At 48.6% G+C, this 19,125-nt stretch overlaps 1 protein-coding gene across 1 annotated transcript in view; it reads left to right on the forward strand.

Annotated features, from left to right (window-relative positions):
- CATSPERD (cation channel sperm associated auxiliary subunit delta) overlaps positions 1 to 19,125 on the forward strand; it is a 62,634-nt gene that overhangs the window by 27,859 nt on the left and 15,650 nt on the right. Inside the window, exons 10-16 of the mRNA XM_025367511.1 lie at positions 254 to 349; positions 1,232 to 1,314; positions 4,125 to 4,301; positions 8,058 to 8,171; positions 11,727 to 11,816; positions 12,954 to 13,012; positions 16,227 to 16,305. Coding sequence (XP_025223296.1) covers positions 254 to 349; positions 1,232 to 1,314; positions 4,125 to 4,301; positions 8,058 to 8,171; positions 11,727 to 11,816; positions 12,954 to 13,012; positions 16,227 to 16,305 — 698 coding nt within the window. The remainder of the gene's footprint in view (positions 1 to 253; positions 350 to 1,231; positions 1,315 to 4,124; positions 4,302 to 8,057; positions 8,172 to 11,726; positions 11,817 to 12,953; positions 13,013 to 16,226; positions 16,306 to 19,125) is intronic.

Here is a 19,125-nt window from a genome sequence, read left to right on the forward strand (position 1 = left end):
CTGGCAGAAGGGTTGGGTTTTCTTAAACCAAAGCACATTCCTTGTCATACTTAACAAAATTGTGTTTCAGTGCTGTGTTTTCCTTGATTCATTCTCCTTTGAATAGCAAACCTCTCAAAAGCTATAAGGAACATCAAAGAGCCACTGGCCGGGTGGGCTGGGTGGTGGCACGGGTAGCTGGGGTCGCAGTAGTAGACATCCCCTTTCCCATGATGCACACGGGGCCTCATGCACCTGTCCTGTTACCTCCTAGGTCAGCTCGTCGACACCGTCCGGGTGAAAAAAGGAGAACAGACCTTGTTTACTTCCATTTTTGAAGCCCAGATCACCATCCACAACATTGCTGTCAGTGCGTACTTGACCCACTGGTAGCCTAGAGATATTTAGACCTGGCTTATTAACCATAGGCCTGCCAGACGCAACCCAGCCAAAACATGAAATCAGCCGGGCGCGGTGGCTCATGCCTGTAATCCCAGCACTTTGGGAGGTTGAGGCGGGCAGATCACCTGAGGTCAGGAGTTCGAGACCAGCCTGGCCAACATGGCGAAACCCCCCCCCCCCTACTAAAAATACAAGAATAAGCCAGGTGCGGTGGCGGGGGACTGTAATCCCAGCTACTTAGGAGGCTGAGGAAGGAAGAATCGCTGGAACCCGGGAGGTGAAGGTTGCAGTGAGCAGATCGCACCATTGCACTCCAGCCTGGGCAACAGAGTGAGACTCCAGAAAAAAAAAAAAAAAAAGCTTCAACTCTTTATTTTTTCATATTGCTTGGCTTTTCCACATGAACTTTGTGATTATAAACCAGAAAATAGCTGTCATATTATTGTTTTCTTTTTTCTTTTTCTTTTCCTTTCCTTTTTTTTTTTTTTTTTTTTTGAGACAGAGTTTTAATCTTGTTGCCCAGGCTGGAGTACAGTGGTACGATCTCTGCTCAGTGTAACCTCTGCCTCCCGCGTTAAGTGATTCTCCTGCCTCAGCCTCCTGAGTAGCTGGGACTACAGGCACACACCACCGTGCCCGGCTCATTTTTGTATTTTTAGTAGAGAGGAGGATTCACCATGTTGTTGGCCAGGCTGATCTCGAACTTTGGGCCTCAAGTGATCCACCCCCTCGGCCTGGCAAAGTGCTAGAATTATAGGCGTGAGCCATTGCACCCGGCCATACTTATCTTTTGGTCCACAGAAATGACCAGCATTTCAATTTTCATTTGGTCTTGTTTTGTTTTTCCTAGATGAAAACGAACTGGCAGTTATAACTCGGGAGGATAATTTGTATTATGGCAATCTGGGCATCGTGCCAAGTTCCATAATCAAAGTAGGTAAAAAGAAAGTGGGGTTACGGGCTGGGCGCGGTGGTGCACCCCTGTAATCCCAGCACTTTGGGAGGTTGTGGTGGGAGGATCATCTGAGGTCAGGAGTTCAAGACCAGCCTGGCCAACGTGGTGAAACCGCGTCTCTACCAAAAATACAAAAATTAGCTGGGTGTGGTGGTGGGCGCCCGTAATCCCAGCTACTCGGGAGGCTGAGGCAGGAAAATTGCTTGAGCCCGGAAGGCAGAGTAAGACTCTGTCTTAACAACAATCAAAAAGAAAGTGGGGTTACAAATTAGTTGGTAAGGAATAATGGTCTTGTTCACAAACTTCTGAACCTCTTTTCGAAGGCTAGAAATCACTCTAGTTAGCAAAATAATAATACCAACAACAACAGCTAAAAGGGGAAGAGTTTTCAAAATATGACAGGTGGGCCGGGCGCGGTGGCTCAAGCCTGTAATCCCAGCACTTTGGGAGGCCGAGACGGGTGGATCACGAGGTCAGGAGATCGAGACCATCCTGGCTAACACGGTGAAACCCCGTCTCTACTAAGAAATACAAAAAACTAGCCGGGCGAGGTGGCGGGCGCCTGTAGTCCCAGCTACTCGGGAGGCTGAGGCCGGAGAATGGCGTGAACCCGGGAGGCGGAGCTTGCAGTGAGCTGAGATCCGGCCACTGCACTCCAGCCTGGGCGACAGAGCGAGACTCCGTCTCAAAAAAAAAAAAAAAAAATGACAGGTGCTGGTCTAGGCACTTTCATGTATTACATTATTTAACCTTGACCATCATCTTAGGAGTAGCTCCTCATGTCGTCCCTATTTGACAGATGGAAAAACTGAGGCACAGAGTCCTAAGTCATCTGTCCCGGCTCAAAGTGGTACTAAGTGGTGGCACAGGTGTCATCTGACATCCTCTTGTGCATTATGCCTATCTAATTTTTTGTTTTTTTTGAGATGAAGTCTCACTCTGTCGCCTAGCCTGGAATGCCGTGGCACGATCTCGGCTCACTACAACCTCCACCTCTCAGATTCAAGCAATTCTTCTGCCTCAGCCTCCCCAGTAGCTGGGATTACAGGCGCACGCCACCACACCAGGCTAACTTTTGTAGTTTTAGTGGAGTCAGGGCTTCACCATGTTGTCCAGGCTGGTCTTCAACTCCTGACCTCAGGTGATCCACCGGCCTAGGCCTCCCAAAGTGCTGGGATTACAGTCGTGAGCCACTGTGCCCGGCCACTGTGCCTATCTAATTGTATTTCCAAAAGAAAAGAAAAAAATTAAAAAATTGTATTTCCATCCTCACAGTAACTCCGTGAAGGAGATAATGTCATCCCCCATTTACAAATGAGAAAACAAAAGCTCCAGCCTTTTTTTTTTTTCTTTTTTTCCTCTTTTGAGACAGTGTCTCACTTCGAAACCCAGGCTGGAGTGCAGTGGTGTGATACTGGCTCACTGCAGTCTTGACCTCCAGGGCTCAGGTGATCCTCCCACTTCAGCCTCCCGAGTAGCTAGGACTATCAGACTTGGATCATTTTTGGAATTTTTTTTTGTAGAGATGGGGTCTTGCTTTGTTGTCCAGGCTTCCCTCGAACTCCTGGGCTCAAGCAATCCTCCCACCTCAGCCTCCCAAAGTGCTGGGATTACAGGCGTGGTTGCTGCAGCTTCTTTCTTTCCCAAGGCCACATAAGTTGTTAGTGACTGAGCCAAAAGAGTCTCCCAGGTCTACTGACTTCTACCTCAGTGTTTTTCCAGCTAGACTACAGCCTACAGCCACTATAATTCCTGGAAGTTTAAAGAAGGTAAATTCTTTTTTTGAGATGGAGTCTCGCTCTGTCGCCCAGGCTGGAGTGCAGTGGCCGGATCTCGGCTCACTGCAAGCTCCGCCTCCCGGGCTTACGCCATTCTCCTGCCTCAGCCTCCCGAGTAGCTGGGACTACAGGCGCCCGCCACCTCGCCCGGCTAGTTTTTTTCGTATTTTTTAGTAGAGATGGGGTTTCACCGTGTTAGCCAGGATGGTCTCGATCTCCTGACCTCGTGATCCGCCCGTCTCGGCCTCCCAAAGTGCTGGGATTACAGGCTTGAGCCACCGTGCCCGGCCCAACTCTGTTTCTTAAAAATAATAATAATAATAAAACTAACAAAAATTTAAAATAAAAGAATTATTTTGGCCAGGCACAGTGGCTCCTTCCTGCAATCCCGGTACTTTGGTTCCAGGAGTTCATGACCAGCGTGGGCAACATAGTGAGATTCTGTCTTTACTAAAAATCTGAAAATTAGCTGGGCGTGGTAGTGCATGTCTGTAGTCCCAGCTACTTGTGAGGCAGGAGAATGGCTTGAACCTGGGAGGTGGAGGTTACAGTGAGCCAAGATCGCACCACTGCACTCCAGCCTGGGCGACAGAGTGAGACTCCATCTCAAAAAAAGAATTTACCTTCTTTAAATCTGCATCATGACCGGGCGCGGTGACTCACGCCTGTAATCCCACCACTTTGGGAGGCCGAGGCGGGTGGATCACGAGGTCAGGAGTTCAAGACCAGCCTTACCAACATGGTGAAACCTGTCTCTACTAAAAATACAAAAACTAGCTGGGCGTGGTGGCGTGCAACTATAATCCCAGCAACTCAGGGGAATCTCTTGAACCTGGGAGGCAGAGGTTGCAGTGGGCTGAGATTGCGCCATTGCACTCCAGCCTAGGCGACAGAGCAAGATTCCGTCTCAAAAAAAAAAAAAAAAAAAAAAATCTGCATCATGAAATAAAATTTAAATCTCCAGAAAAACAATGAGAATGATTGGATCTCAGGAATCATTTTCTTCTTAGTTTGCAGACCAACACATCTGGTCAGAAGACACAGCCCTGATGTTCAGGAGCTCAGGGATTCTGGAAATACTGACCCCACTGCGTGACGCAGCCTTTGCAGCTTTTGATTTCCAGAAGTGCCTCGTGAATATCCAGGCAATTCTCATGGACCCTGATCTTCACGTTGGAAGATGCAATGTATGTGATCCTAACTGTTTAGATCCATGTTCGATGCACTTTTTTTTTTTTTTTTTGAGACGGTGTCTCGCTCTGTCGCCCAGGCTGGAGTGCAGTGGCCGGATCTCAGCTCACTGCAAGCTCCGCCTCCCGGGTTTACGCCATTCTCCGGCCTCAGCCTCCCGAGTAGCTGGGACCACAGACGCCCGCCACCTCGCCCGGCTAGTTTTTTGTATTTTTTAGTAGAGACAGGGTTTCACTGTGTTAGCCAGGATTGTCTTGATCTCCTGACCTCGTGATCCGCCCGTCTCGGCCTCCCAAAGTGCTGGGATTACAGGCTTGAGATGCACTTTTTAAAAAAGACAAATTCAACCTGGGCATAGTGGTGCATGCCTGTAGCCCCAGTTGCTCGGGAGGCTGAGGCTGGAGGGTTGCTTGAGGCCAGGAGTTCAAGACCAGCCTGGGCAACATAGACCCACTTCTAAAACAAAAAAAAAAAGTTTGTTTTTTTTTTTTTTTTTTTTTTTTTTTTTAAAGAGAATTGTGAAGTATTTCTTATTTTCAAGATAAGTTTTATTTTGCAGAGTTTCATTTGCCTTTAGGTTTCAGAAGATTTAGAAAGTAGATGTAGAAGGTCTCTTTCCAGGTTACTGAGTTAGTATGTTGTTTTGTAAAACTGTCATAGCCTGTCCTCTTCTTTCCCCTAGGTGTACAGGTGCATTTTCATGCTAAACTCCAACTACAGTGGCTTTTAAGACTGACAGGCACTTAAAGAGGTCAAGGCATACCCCTGGGATTGCTGGAGGTAGAGTGGGGCCAGATATATGCAGTAGTTTTGTTAATCCTTTCATTTTACATATAGTACTGGTAGAACATATTGGGAAAAAACAGTTTCTCTGTCCAGAAAATGAGAACAGTTATAAGATTGNAAAAAAAAAAAAAAAAAAAAAATCTGCATCATGAAATAAAATTTAAATCTCCAGAAAAACAATGAGAATGATTGGATCTCAGGAATCATTTTCTTCTTAGTTTGCAGACCAACACATCTGGTCAGAAGACACAGCCCTGATGTTCAGGAGCTCAGGGATTCTGGAAATACTGACCCCACTGCGTGACGCAGCCTTTGCAGCTTTTGATTTCCAGAAGTGCCTCGTGAATATCCAGGCAATTCTCATGGACCCTGATCTTCACGTTGGAAGATGCAATGTATGTGATCCTAACTGTTTAGATCCATGTTCGATGCACTTTTTTTTTTTTTTTTTGAGACGGTGTCTCGCTCTGTCGCCCAGGCTGGAGTGCAGTGGCCGGATCTCAGCTCACTGCAAGCTCCGCCTCCCGGGTTTACGCCATTCTCCGGCCTCAGCCTCCCGAGTAGCTGGGACCACAGACGCCCGCCACCTCGCCCGGCTAGTTTTTTGTATTTTTTAGTAGAGACAGGGTTTCACTGTGTTAGCCAGGATTGTCTTGATCTCCTGACCTCGTGATCCGCCCGTCTCGGCCTCCCAAAGTGCTGGGATTACAGGCTTGAGCCACCGCGCCCGGCCTTTTTTTTTTTTTTTTTACGGAGGCTTGCTCTGTCGCCCAGGCTGGAGTGCAGTGGCCAGATCTCAGCTCACTGCAAGCTCCGCCTCCTGGGTTCACGCCATTCTCCTGCCTCAGCCTCCCGAGTAGCTGGGACTACAGGCGCCCGCCACCTCGCCCGGCTAGTTTTTTGTATTTTTTTAGTAGAGACGGGGTTTCACCATGTTAGGCAGGATGGTCTCGATCTCCTGACGTTGTGATCCACCCGTCTCGGCCTCCCAAAGGGCTGGGATTACAGGCTTGAGCCACCGCGCCCGGCAAAAAAAAGTTTTTTTTTAAAGCTGGGCGTTGGTCAGGTACGGTGGGAGACTTTGGAGACTGAGTCTTTGGGAGGCCAAGGCGGGCGGATCATTTGAGGTCAGGAGTTCCAGACCAGCCTGGCCAACATGGTGACACCCCATCTCTACTAAAAATACAAAAATTAGCTGGGTGTGGTGGCGGGTGCCTGTCACTCCACCTACTCAGCATGCTGAGGCATGAGAATCTCGTTAACCTCGGAGGCAGAGGTTGCAATGAGCCGAGACCACACCACTGCACTCTAGCCTGGGTGACAGAGCAAGACTTCGTCTCAAAAAAAAAAAAAAAAAAAAAAAAGTTGGGCGTGGTAGTGTGTACTCTCAGCTACTCGGGAGGCTGAGGTGTGAGGATCACTTGAGCCCAGGAATTAGAGGCTGCAGTGAGCTATGATGGAGTCACTGCACTCCAGCCTGGGTGACAAAATGAGACCCCCAATTTCTAAAAAACTAATATAAAAAAGAGAAATTAACAAAATAAGAGAGACAACAAGGTAGTATTCATCACTAGTAAGAGATAGATCACATCACCCACTGAACCTTGCCAACGCGATCAAACTCCAATCTGATGGGGTGAGCATCACTCCAGCTGCCAATTTGCCAGAAATACAAAAGACAGAGGAAAGGGTTCCCCTGCACCAGGGAAATCCAGACTTTGAGAAATGCTACAGGCCCAACAGCTTGGGGGCTTGCTTCCAAAATCCGTGGAAAGGAAAAGGGGTCCGGGCATGGTGGCTCAAGCCTGTAATCCTAACACTTTGGGAGGCCGAGACGGGCGGGTCACGTGAGGTCAGGGGTTCGAGACCAGCCTGGCCAACATGGTGAAACCCCGTCTCTACTAAAAATACAAAAATTAGACGGGCGTGGTGGCACATGCTTATAATCCCAGCTACTCAGGAGGCTGAGGCAGGAGAATCACTTGAACCTGGGAGGCAGAGGTTGCAGTGAGCCGAAACTGCACCACTGCACTCCAGCCTGGGTGATAGAGTGAGACTCCATGTCAAAAAATATATATATATATATAAATATATATATATATATATAGTTTTTGCAGAGACAGGAGTCTCCCTGTGTTGTCCAGGTTGGTCTCAAACCCCTGAACTTAAGTGATCCTCTGCACCTCAGGATTACAGCTGTGAGCCACTAAACCCAGCCAACGAACCTGTAGATTGAGAGAGGATTAAAAGACATACCTGTGTTAGGAAATGGACAAGACTGTTATGGTCTGGAGATGCATACTGGGGCGGCTCTACTCTAAAGAAACAGAAAGAAACCGGGCACGGTGGCTCACGCTTATAACCCCAAGCACTTTGGGAGGCCGAGACGAGAGGATTGCTTGTGCCCAGGAGTTTGGGACCAGCCTGGCAACATAGTAAGACCTTGCCTCTACCAAAAAAAAAAAAAAAATTAAATTAGCCAGGCATGGTGGCACACACCTGTCGTCCCGGCTACTCGGGAGGCTGAGGGAAGAGGATTGCTTGATCCTGGGAGGTCAAGGCTGCAGTGAGCCATGATCAAACCACTGCACTGCAGCCTGGGCGACAGAGCGAGATCTTATCTCAAAAAAAAAAAAAAAGAAAAAGAAAAGAAAAGAAAAGAAAAGAAAAAAAGCAAAAGCAAAAAAAAAAAAAAAAAAAAAAAAAAAAAAAAAAAAAAGAAAAAAAAAAAAAAGCAATTACTGCGAATGTCAGGGTTGGGGGATACTTCTGGAGAGAAGGGAGGGGCTGGCATTGTGCCCAACTTGAGGCCTTTCTGGAAATAAAGAGTCTAGTGGGGAAGCCAGAGGCACAAGTGGAGATTCAGGCGGCAGCACCAGGAGGGTCCTTTCCTCCTTCCCACCTCCTTGCCCTTTCTTTCTGGGAACAGGAGCATGATTGTCTTTCTTCTTTGCCTTCCTAACTAGATAGAGTTTCTGAAAGGAGAATTTACATACAGGATGTATACCATTGACATGCACAGCCAGCTGGAACTGACTGCTTTGTTGATACCCCAGCCAGGCACATCCCTGATTCCTCTGGTAAGTACATCTCGATGTTTCTGCTATCGGGATTCTCAGCCACATGACCGGTGCCCACTCCCAGATTCTGGAAATCCCTTGGCATCCCCCACAAGGAGAGACGCTACTCAGGCACTCACGATTCTGCATAGAAATTGTCTCTATGTGTCTTTTTTTTTTTTTTTTTTTGAGACAGGACCTCACTTTGTCCATTAAGCTGGAGTGCAGTAGCGTGATCTCAGCTCACTGCAACCTCTGCCTCTCAGGCCCAAGCAATACTCCTGCCTCAGCCTCACGAGTAGCTGGGATTACCGGCATGTGCCACCACACCTGGTGAATTTTGTATTTTTAGTGGAGATGGGGTTTCCCCATGTTGGCCAGGCTGGTCTTGAACTCCTGGTCTCAGGTGATCTGCTCACCTCAGACTCCCAAAGTGCTGGGATTACAGGCATGAGCCACCATGTCCAGCCATTTCTATGTGTCTTCCCCCTTGACCAGCCTCTGCATGTCTGGGCATGATGAGATTGTGGCTGTGCGGCTGGCCGCCTGGCCTCTCTTGTGCCGTCTCTGTGCCTCCTCCATCCTTCTCAGCTGCTCATAAATTCATTTTCTATTCTTGACTTTTCTTTTTCTTTCTTTCTTTCTTTTTTTTTTTGAGATAGAGTTTTGCTCTGTTGCCCAAGCTGGAGTGCAGTGGCACGATCTCGGCTCACTGCAACCTCTGCCTCCTGGGTTCAAGCGATTCTCCTGCCTCAGCCTCCCAAGTAGCTCGGATTACAGGTGCATGCCACCATGACTGACTGAGTTTTGTATTTTTAGTAAGAGGGGGTTTTGCCATGTTGGTCAGACTTGTCTCTAACTCCTGACCTCATGATCCACCCACCTCGGACTCCCAAAGTGCTAGGATTACAGGCATGAGCCATCACACCGGCCTCATTTTCTTAACTCAGCCTGTTGCTCAGGCTTCTCTTGCTAGCAGCTAAGAGCCCTGAGCCCATGGCCTTCCCCCACCCAGCAGGAAGTGCTTGGATGTTTCTAGATCCAAAATCCAAGTGTCTAAGCCTAGACATTAGTTGCAAGTACAGATGGTCCTACAATTTTTTGACTTTACAATGGCACAAAACTGATTACATTCAGTAGGAACTGTGCTTCCAGTACTGATAAAACCTTTCTGTTTTTCACTGTTAGTATTCAGTAAGTTACATGAGGACCAGGCGCAGCAGCTCACGCCCGTAATTTCAGTACTGCAGGAGGCTGAGGTGGGAGGATTGCTTGAACCCAGGAGCTCAAGACTAGCCTGGGCAACATAGTGAGACCCTGTCTCTACAAAAAAAATTAAAATTATGAGCTGGGTGTGGTGGCGCATGCCTGTAATCCCAGCTACTCAGGAGGCTGAGGCAGGAGAATCACTTGAACCCCGGAGGCAGAGGTTATGGTGAGCTGAGATCACGCCATTGCACTCCAGCCTGAGCAACAAGAGTGAAACTCTGTCTCAAAATAAATAAATAAATAAATAAATACATACATACATAAATACATAAATAAATACATAAATAAATAAAAATAAATAAATAAAAATTAGCCAGGTGTAGTGGCATGCACCTGTAGTCTCAGCTACTTGGGAGGCTGAGGCAGGAGGATCACTTGAGCCCAGGAGGCTGAGGCTGCAGTGAGCTATAATCATGCCATTGCACTCCAGCCTGGGTAAGAGAGCAAGACCTCATCTCTTAAAAAATAAAAAATTTGTCCAGGTGTGGTGGCTCACACCTGTAATCCCAGCACTTTGGAAGGCCAAGGCGGGCAGATTGCCTGAGGCCAGGAGTTCAAGACCAGCCTGGCCAACAGCCGGGTGTGACGGCGGGCACCTGTAGTCCCAGCTACTCAGGAGGCTAAGGCAGGAGAATCACTTGAATCTGGGAGGTGAAGGTTGCAGTGAGCTGAGACCACGCTTCTCCACTCCAGCCTAGGCGACAGAGTGAGACTCCGTCTCAAAAAAATAAATAAAAATAAATAAATATAAATTTTAAAAAATTAAAAGGAGGTAAATTATTGCTTCATGAGGACAGAGTTTCTGTTTGGGGTGACGAGAAAGTTTTGGAAACAGATGGTGGTGATGGTTGCACAATATTGTGACTCTACTGAATGCCATTGAATTGTACAGTTAAAGGTGGGTAAATTCATCCAAATGTGTTATCTATTTCTACAAACATTCAGGAAGGCCGGACCCCTGAAATGTCAACGTCGTGATCCAGGGGGTGGAAGGGCGAGCAGGTTTTGTTCTCCTTTTAGTATTGTTTGGTTTGTTCTCAACTTAAAGTAGTCTGGGTTAACTTCCAATGCTTGGTAGGTTAGGTCTATTAAATGCATTTTCAGGCCGGGCATGGTGGCTCACACCTGTAATCCCAGCACTTTGGGAGGCCGAGGTGGGAGGATTGCCTAAGCTCGGGAGTTTGAGACCAGCCTGTGCAACATGGTAAAACCTCATCTCTACTAAAAATACAAAATTTAGCTGGGTGTGGTAGCGTGCTTGTAATCCCAGCTATTCGGGAGGCTAATCCATGAGAATCGCTCGAACCCAGGAGGCAGAGGTTGCTGTGAGCCGAGATTGGACCACTGCACTGCAGCCTGGGTGACAGAGTGAGACTCTGCCTCCAAAAAATAAATAAATAAATAAATAGGCCGGGTGCGGTGGCTCATGCCTGTAATCCCAGCACTTTAGGAGGCTGACACAGGTATATCATCTGAGGTCAGGAGTTCGAGACCAGCCTGGCCAACATGGTGAAACCCCGTCTCTACTAAAAATACAAAAATTAGCTGGGTGTGTTGGCGCATGCCTGTAATCCCAACTACTTGGGAGGCTGAGGTAGAAGAATCACTGGAACCTGCGAGGCAGAGGTTTCAGTGAGCCGAGTTTACATGACTGCACTCCAGCCTGGGTGACAGAGTGAGACTCCATCTCAAAAATAAATAAACAAATAAATAAAATAATAAATAGATAAATAAATAAATGCATCTTCAACTTCTTCTTCTTCTTCTTTTTTTTTTTTTTTTTTGAGACAGAGTTTCGCTCTTGTTACCCAGGCTGGAGTACAATGGCGTGATCTTAGCTCACCGCAACTTCCACCTCCCGGGTTCAAGGGATTCTCTTGCCTCGGGCTCCCTAGTAGCTGGGATTACAGGCATGTGCCACTATGCTCGGCTAATTTTGTACTTTTAGTAGAGATGGGGTTTCTCCGTGTTGGTCAGGCTGGTCTCAAACTCCCGACCTCAGGTGATCCACCTGCCTCGGCCTCCCAAAGTGCTGGAAGTACAGGCGTGAGCCACCGCGCCTGGCCAACTTTTTTTTTTTTTTTTGTAGAGACGGGATCTCGCTGTGTTGCCCAGGCTGGTCTTGAACTCCTGGGCTCAAGCGGTCTTCCCACCTTGGTCTCCCAAAGTGCTGGGATTACAGGCATTAGCCACTGTGCCCGGTCCTGGTTTTTCATCTGAAGGTGTGTTGGGGACACTGCGGGGGTTTGTCGCCCCATCCTGCTTGCTGGCTCCGTACAGCCTGAGCTTCTCTGCTCCCACTCCCAGGTGATGGTGAGCAACCCCCACTCCCTGGGGTTCCAGGCCACCTTCTACGAGAGCGGTTACACGTCAGACGGGAACACCAAGTACAAACTGGTGAGCCGCATCCCCACCAAACCCTGTCGCCTGTCCCTCGAGGGGCCCCCCTCTTCCTCCTTCCCTTATCAGCATAAAAAGCTGAGGAGTTTCCAGGGTACATAGCCCCTGGCTGTGCCCCGGGATGGGAAGATGATCAGGCGGCTGTCACCCACGCGCTTGGCCTCATTAAAGTGTCACACGGGAGAGACCCGGATGGCATGACAGGGAGGAGCCTAACCCAGCCCGAGGAGGGTGGCCGGAGATCTGAGTTAGCTGGGTAAACTGAGGCATGAGGCTTGAGTCGGGGCAGTTTCCACAGGGCAGGGGCCTGACCAGGTGCAAGTCGGTGACGGCAAACTCCTTTGATCAGGTTCTTCACGTCACATCTAGGTGAGTGAGGAAAACGATCGCTCCTCACTACGGGTCCCCAGAACTCAGGGAGCACGGGAATGGGCGCCATCATATTGGGGCCGTTGTTTCTGTGAACTTCCAGAAGGCTTTCACAGGCGCTGGGATTAGAACAGAGCACGGCTTGGCTGGGCGCAGTGGCTCACGCCTGGAATCCCAGCACTTTGGGAGGCCAAAGCGGGTGGATCACTGGAGGTCAGGAGTTTGAGACCAGCCTGGCCAACGTGGTGAAACCCTGTGTCTACTAAAAAAAAAAAAAAAAAAATAGCCGGGCGTGGTGGTGGGCGCCTGTAGTCCCAGCTATGCAGGAGGCTGAGGCAGGAGAATGGCGTGAACCTGGGAGGCAGAGCTTGCAGTGAGCCGAGGTCGCGCCACTGCACTCCAGCCTGGGCGACAGAGCGAGACTCCATCTCAAGAAACAGGAAAAAAAAAAGGCAAAAATTAGCCAGGCATGGCAATGCTCACCTGTAGTCCCAGCTACTTGGGAGGATGAGGCAGGAGAATCCCTTGAACCTGGGAGGCGGAGCTTGCAGTGAGCCAAGATGGTGCTACTGCACTCCAGCCTGGGCAACAGAGAGAGACTCCATCTCAAAAAAAAAAAAAAAAAAAAACAGAGTGGGACTAAGAGGCTTCCAGGTTTGTCTCCTCACGTCCCCTCCAACACCCCATCTCTCCCAATGTCCTGAGTTGGGGGATGCCCATGGTGTTCCACAGATGTACTTGGGATTTTCTCTCTTGACCCCACAGGATATTTACTTAAAACAGCAGCAGCACTGGGGCAGGACCGACTTCAACTTCACTTCCAGGTATGTTGTCTCCCGGCAGAGGTGGGGACTGGGCTGCCTACAGGGGTTCCCTTAGCAGGAGCGAACAGAAGCAGGGCTGAGATCAGACCCCCAGCTTTAGAACAATAAAACAAGGTGATTAAAACACTTCACAAGAGCCGGGCGTGGTGGCTCACGCCTAGAATCCCAGCACTTTGGGAGGCCAAGGTGGGTGGATCCCCTGAGGTCAGGAGTTGGAAACCAGCCTAGCCAACATGGTGAAACCCCATCTCTACTAGAAAATACAAAAAAAAAAATAGCTAGGTGTAGTGGCAGGCACCTCTAATTTCAGCTACTCGGGAGGCTGAGGCAGGAGAACTGCTTGAACCCAGGAGGCGGAGGTTGCAGTGAGCCGAGATCATGCCGTTGCACTCTAGCCTAGGTGACAAGAGTGAAACTCTGTCTCAAAAAAAAAAAAAAGAGCCAAGTGTAGTGGTGGGCACCTGTAATCCTAGCTACTCAGGAGGCTGAGGCATGAGAATGGCTTGAACCCAGGAGGCGGAGGTTGCAGTGAGCCGAGATGGTACCACTGCACTCCAGCCTGGGCAACACAGTGAGACTCCATCTCAAAAACAACAACAAAACAACAACAAAAACACTTTACGAATGGCGGTCCCTCAAAACACTGAAACATGGAATTACCATTTGCTCCAACAAACCCACTGCCATCCATCCAAAAGAATAGAAAGCAGGGGCCGGGCGCGGTGGCTCACACCGGTAATCCCAACACCTTGGGAGGCCACGGTAGGCAGATCACGAGGTCAGGAGTTCGAGACCAGCCTGGCCAACATGGTGAAACCCATCTTTACTAAAAATACAAAAATTAGCTGGGCAAGGTGGTGTGTGCCTGTAATCCCAGCTATTCAGGAGGCTTTGGCAGAACTGCTTGAACCCAGGAGGCAGAGCTTGCAGTGAGCCGAGATTGTAGCTGGGACTACAGGTGTGTGCCACCACGCCTGGCTTTTTTTTTTTTTTTTTTGTATTTTTAATAGAAATAGAGTTTCACAGTAGTAGCCAGACTGGTCTTGAACTCTTTTTTTTTTTTTTTTTTTTTTTTTAGAGGATCTCCCTCTTTTTTCCCCCGCGGGGGGGGGGGGGGNTTTTTTTTTTTTTTTTTTTTAATAAAAAAAGAGTTTCACAGTAGGAGCCAGACTGGTCTGGAACTCTTTTTTTTTTTTTTTTTTTTTTTGAGATGGAGTCTCGCTCTGTTGCCCAGGCTGGAGTGCAGTGGTGTAATCTCAGCTCACTGCAAGCTCCGCCTCCCGGGTTTACGCCATTCTCCTGCCTCAGCCTCCCGAGTAGCTGGGACTACAGGCGCCCGCCACCACGCCCGGCTAGTTTCTTGTATTTTTAGTAGAGACGGGGTTTCACCATGTTAGCCAGGATGGTCTGGATCTCCTGACCTCGTGATCCGCCTGTCTCAGCCTCCCAAAGTGGTGGGATTACAGGCTTGAGCCACCGCGCCCGGCCAGTCTTGGACTCTTGACCTCAAGTGATGTGCCCGTCTCGGCCTCCCAAAGTGCTGGGATTACAGGCGAGGGCCACTGCGTCTGGCCTGCCATACATTTTTTTTTCTTTTTTTCTTTTTTTTTTGTTGAGACCGAGTCTTGTTCTGTCACCCAGGCTGGAGTGCAGTGGCACAATCTCAGCTCACTGCAAGCTCCGCCTCCCGGGTTCACGCCATTCTCCTGTCTCAGCCTCCGGAGTAGCTGGGACTACAGGCACCACCACGCCCGGCTAATTTTGTTTTGTATTTTTAGTAGAGACGGGGTTTCACCATGTTAGTGAGGATGGTCTCGATCTCCTGACCTCGTGATCTGCCGCCTCGGCCTCCCAAAGTGCTGGGATTACAGGCGTGAACCACCGCACCCGGCCCATACCTTTTTTTTTTTTTTTTTTTTTTTTTGTGACACAGTTTCACTCTGTCGCCAGGCTACAGTGCAGCAGTGTGATCACCAGTCACTGCAACCTTCACTTCCTGAGTTCAAGCCATTCTTTTGCCTTGGCCTCCCAAGTAGCTGGGGTTACAGACACATGCCACCATGCCTGGCTAATTTTTGTATTAGTAGTAGAGACAGGGTTTTGCCATGTTGGCCAGGCTGGTCTCGAACTCCTTACCTTAGGTGATCCACCCACCTCGGCCTCCCAAAGTTCTGAGATTACAGGCATGAGCCACCAAGGCCAGTCCCATACACTTTTAAACTATCAGATATTGTGAGAATTCACTGACTATCACAAGAACACCAAGGGGGAAACTATCTCCATGATCCAATCACCTCCCATCAGGTCCCTCCCCTGACATGTGAGGATTACAATTTAAGATGAGATTTGGGTGGGGACATAGAACCAAACCATATCAGATGGATAAATGGGTAGATAGATGAGTGGATAGATGGATAGAGAGATGGATGAATGGTTGGCTGGATGGGTGGATGGATGGATGGATGGATGGATGAATGGATGGATGGATGGATGGATGGATAGATGGATGAGTGAATGGATGAATGGATGGGTGGGTGGATGGAATGGATAGATAGATAAATGGGTAGATAGATGAGTGGTTGGATAGAGAGATGGATGGGTGGATGGATGGATGGATAGATGGGTAGGTGGAATGAATGGATGGAAGGATGGATGAGATGGATGGATGGGTGGATGGATGGATGCATAAATGGATAGATGGATGAGTGAATGGATGGATGGGTGGATGGATGGATGCATAAATGGATAGATGGATGAGTGAATGGATGGATGGATGGATGGGTGGGTGGATGGAATGGATGGATAAATGGGTAGATGGATGAGTGGATGGGTAGAGAGATGGAAGGGTGGATAGGTTGATGGATGGACGAATGGGTGGGTGGAATGAATGGATGGATGAGATGGATGGATGAATGGATGGATGGATGAATGGATGGATGGATGGATGGATGGATGGATGAATGGATGAATGGATGGATGGATGAATGGATGGATGGATGGATGGATGGATGGATGGATGGATGGATGGATGGATGGATGAATGGATGGATGAGATGGATGGATGAATGGGTGGGTGGAATGAATGGATGGAAAGATGGATGAGATGGATGGATGGATGCATGGGTGATTGAATGGATGAAAGAATGAACGAAATGCAGCCATGTTGTTTACAAGGGTGCTGTTCTTTAATAACACAGGTTCTATTGCCTTGCAGCTTAAGGAGAGCCACCATGTCTACCTTAACTGTGGACATAGCAAACAAGGAAATTTCATGTGTGGATATCAAGCCACTGGTAGGTCCCAAATCTTTGCTGTCCCATATTCGGTGTCGTACGTGTTAAAGACGCATGGAAGCTGGCCCTGAGGTTGCAGTGAGCAGAGATAGTGCCACTGCACTCCAACCTGGGTGCAACAGAGTGAGACTCTGCCTCAAAAAATAAAAAAAAATTAAAAATAATAATAAACATTCATGGCATAAAAAAATGTATGGCTGCATGCTTCTACACAGATGAACCTCGAGGAGATCCCACACGGTGAGAGAAGCCAGGCACGAAAGGACAAATCCTGTGTGATTCCACTGTTAGGAGGTCCCTAGAGTCATCAGATTCATAGAGACAGAAAGTAGGATTGGGGGTGTCAGGGGCTGGGGAAGGGGGTGATTGAGGCAGTTGAATGCAGGCAGTCACCCTGTTGGCCAGGCTGGTCTCGAACTTTTGATCTCAGGTGATCTGCCCGCCTCAGTCTCCCAAAGTGCTGGGATTACAGGCGTGAGCCACTGCGCCTGGTGAATTTGTTTATTTTTAGTAGAGATGGAGTTTCACCCATGTTGGCCAGGCTGGTCTTGAACTCCCTTTTTTTTTTTTTTTTGACATGGAGTCTTGCTCTGTTGCCCAGACTAGAGTACAGTGGCACAATCTCGGCTTACTATAACCTCCATCTCCCAGATTCAAGCAATTCTCCTAACTTCACCCTGCCGAGTAGCGGGGAGGTTTTTGTTGTATTTTTAGTAGAAATGGGGTTTCACCATAGTAGCCAGGCTGGTCTTGAACTCTTGACCTCAGGTGATGTGCCCGTCTTGGCCTCCGAGCCACCACGCACAGCTAATTTTTGTATTTTTAGAAGAAACTGGGTTTCACCATGTTAGCCAGGCTGGTCTCGAACTCCTAATCTTAAGTGATCTGCCCGCCTTGGCCTCTCAAATTGCTGGGATGACAGGCATGAGCCACTGTGCCCAACCTGGTCTTGAACTCTTGGTCTTGTGATCCTCCTGCCTCAGCCTCCCAAAGTGCTGGGATTACAGGCCTGAACTCCTACACCTGACCAGTTTTTTTTTTTTTTTTTTTTTTAAATGAATCTTGCATTCTGTTCTAAGGTAAATCCATGTTTGTCTTGCTTTTTGGTTTGCTTTGTTTATTTATTTATTTCTGAGACAGAGTTTCACTCTTGTTGCCCAGGCTGGAGTGCAGTGGCATGATCTCGGCTCACTGTAACCTCCACCTCCTGGGTTCAAGCAATTCTGCTTCAGCCTCCCAAGTAGCTGGGATTACAGGAAAGCCCCACCACGCCTGGCTAATTTTTTGTATTTTTAATAGAGCTGGGGTTTCACCACATTGGCCAGGCTGGTCTTGAACTCCTGACCTCAGGCAATTTGCCCACCTTGGCCTCCCAAAGTGCTGGGATTACAGGTGTGAGCCACAGCGCCTGGCTGTTTTTTATTTTTAGATACAGGGTCTCACTCTGTCTCCCAGGCTGAAGCACAGTAGCACAATCAAGGCTTACTGCAGCCTCAACCTTCTGGGCTCAAGCGATGTTCCTGCCTCAGCCTCCCAAGTAGCTGGGATTACAGGCGTGCACCACCATGCCCGGCTAAGTTTTATTTTTCATAGAGACAAGGTGTCACTATGTTGCCCAGACTGGTCTCTAACTCCTGGCCTCAAGCAATCCTACTGCCTCAGCCTCTCAAAGTGCTGGGATTACAGGCGTGAGCCACTGCGCCTGGCCCGTGTTTGTCTTAATACAAAACAGCTTTCAAATACCAGAAGTCCTTTGGTCCTGTGGCTTTTAGACTCCATTGTATAACTCTGAGGGTGCCATGCAGCACTGCAGTTTGAGAAGCATGTCCCTAAGTCTGTAAAGTAACCCCCAATCGCTCTTTCTATCTTCTTTCTCCTTTTTGTTTATTCATTCCAGGCCATTGATTCATTCATTCATTCATTCATTCATTCATTCATTCATACATGCATGCATGCATTTTTTTTTCCCCATGCTCTCTGTGTACCAAGGATTGTGCTGGGCTCATAAATTAGTTCTGGGCCTGGCACAGTGGCTCACATCTGTATTCCTAGCACTCTGGGAGGCCCAGGCAGGTGGATCACCTGAGGTCAAGAGTTGGAGACCAGCCTGGCCAACATGATGAAACCCCGTCTCTACTAAAAATACAACAATTAGCCGGGCATGGTGGCAGGCACCTGTAATCCCAGCTACTTGGGAAGCTGAGGCAGGAGAATCGCTTGAACCCAGGGGGAGGACGTTGCAGTGAGCTGAGATTGGGCCACTGCACTCCAGCCTGGGTGACAGAGCAAAAACTCCGTCTCAAAAAAAAAACAATTAATTAAAAGAAAAAGTTGGCCAGGCTCAGTGGCTCATACCTGTAAAACCAGCACATTGGGAGGCCAAGACGGGGAGATCACGAGGTCAGGAGATCGAGACCATTCTGGCTAACACGGTGAAACCCCGTCTCTACTAAAAAAAAATTTAAAAAATAGCCGGGTGTGGTGGTGGGCACCTGTAGTCCCAGATGCTTGGGAGGCTGAGGCAAGAGAATGGCCCGAACCCAGGAGGCGGAGCTTGCAGTGAGCTGAGATCGCACCACTGTACTCCAGCCTGGGCGACAGAGTGAGACTCTGTCTCAAAAAAAATAAAAATAAAAGAAGAAAAAGAAAAGGTTAATTCTGTTCTCTGTGAAGCCACTAACAGCTCGTCAGGTGACACCGGGAGTTTAGTTAGCCCTACCCCAGGCTCTCAGAGCTTAAGCTCCGCGGGGCCAGCTGCAGTTACAGTGCATCCCAGGCATCCAAGGACACGCTATTGGAATCCAGGCCACATGGTTTCCA

This window comes from Theropithecus gelada, chromosome 19 (genome assembly GCF_003255815.1).
Source record: "Theropithecus gelada isolate Dixy chromosome 19, Tgel_1.0, whole genome shotgun sequence".
Taxonomy (NCBI): domain Eukaryota; kingdom Metazoa; phylum Chordata; class Mammalia; order Primates; family Cercopithecidae; genus Theropithecus; species Theropithecus gelada.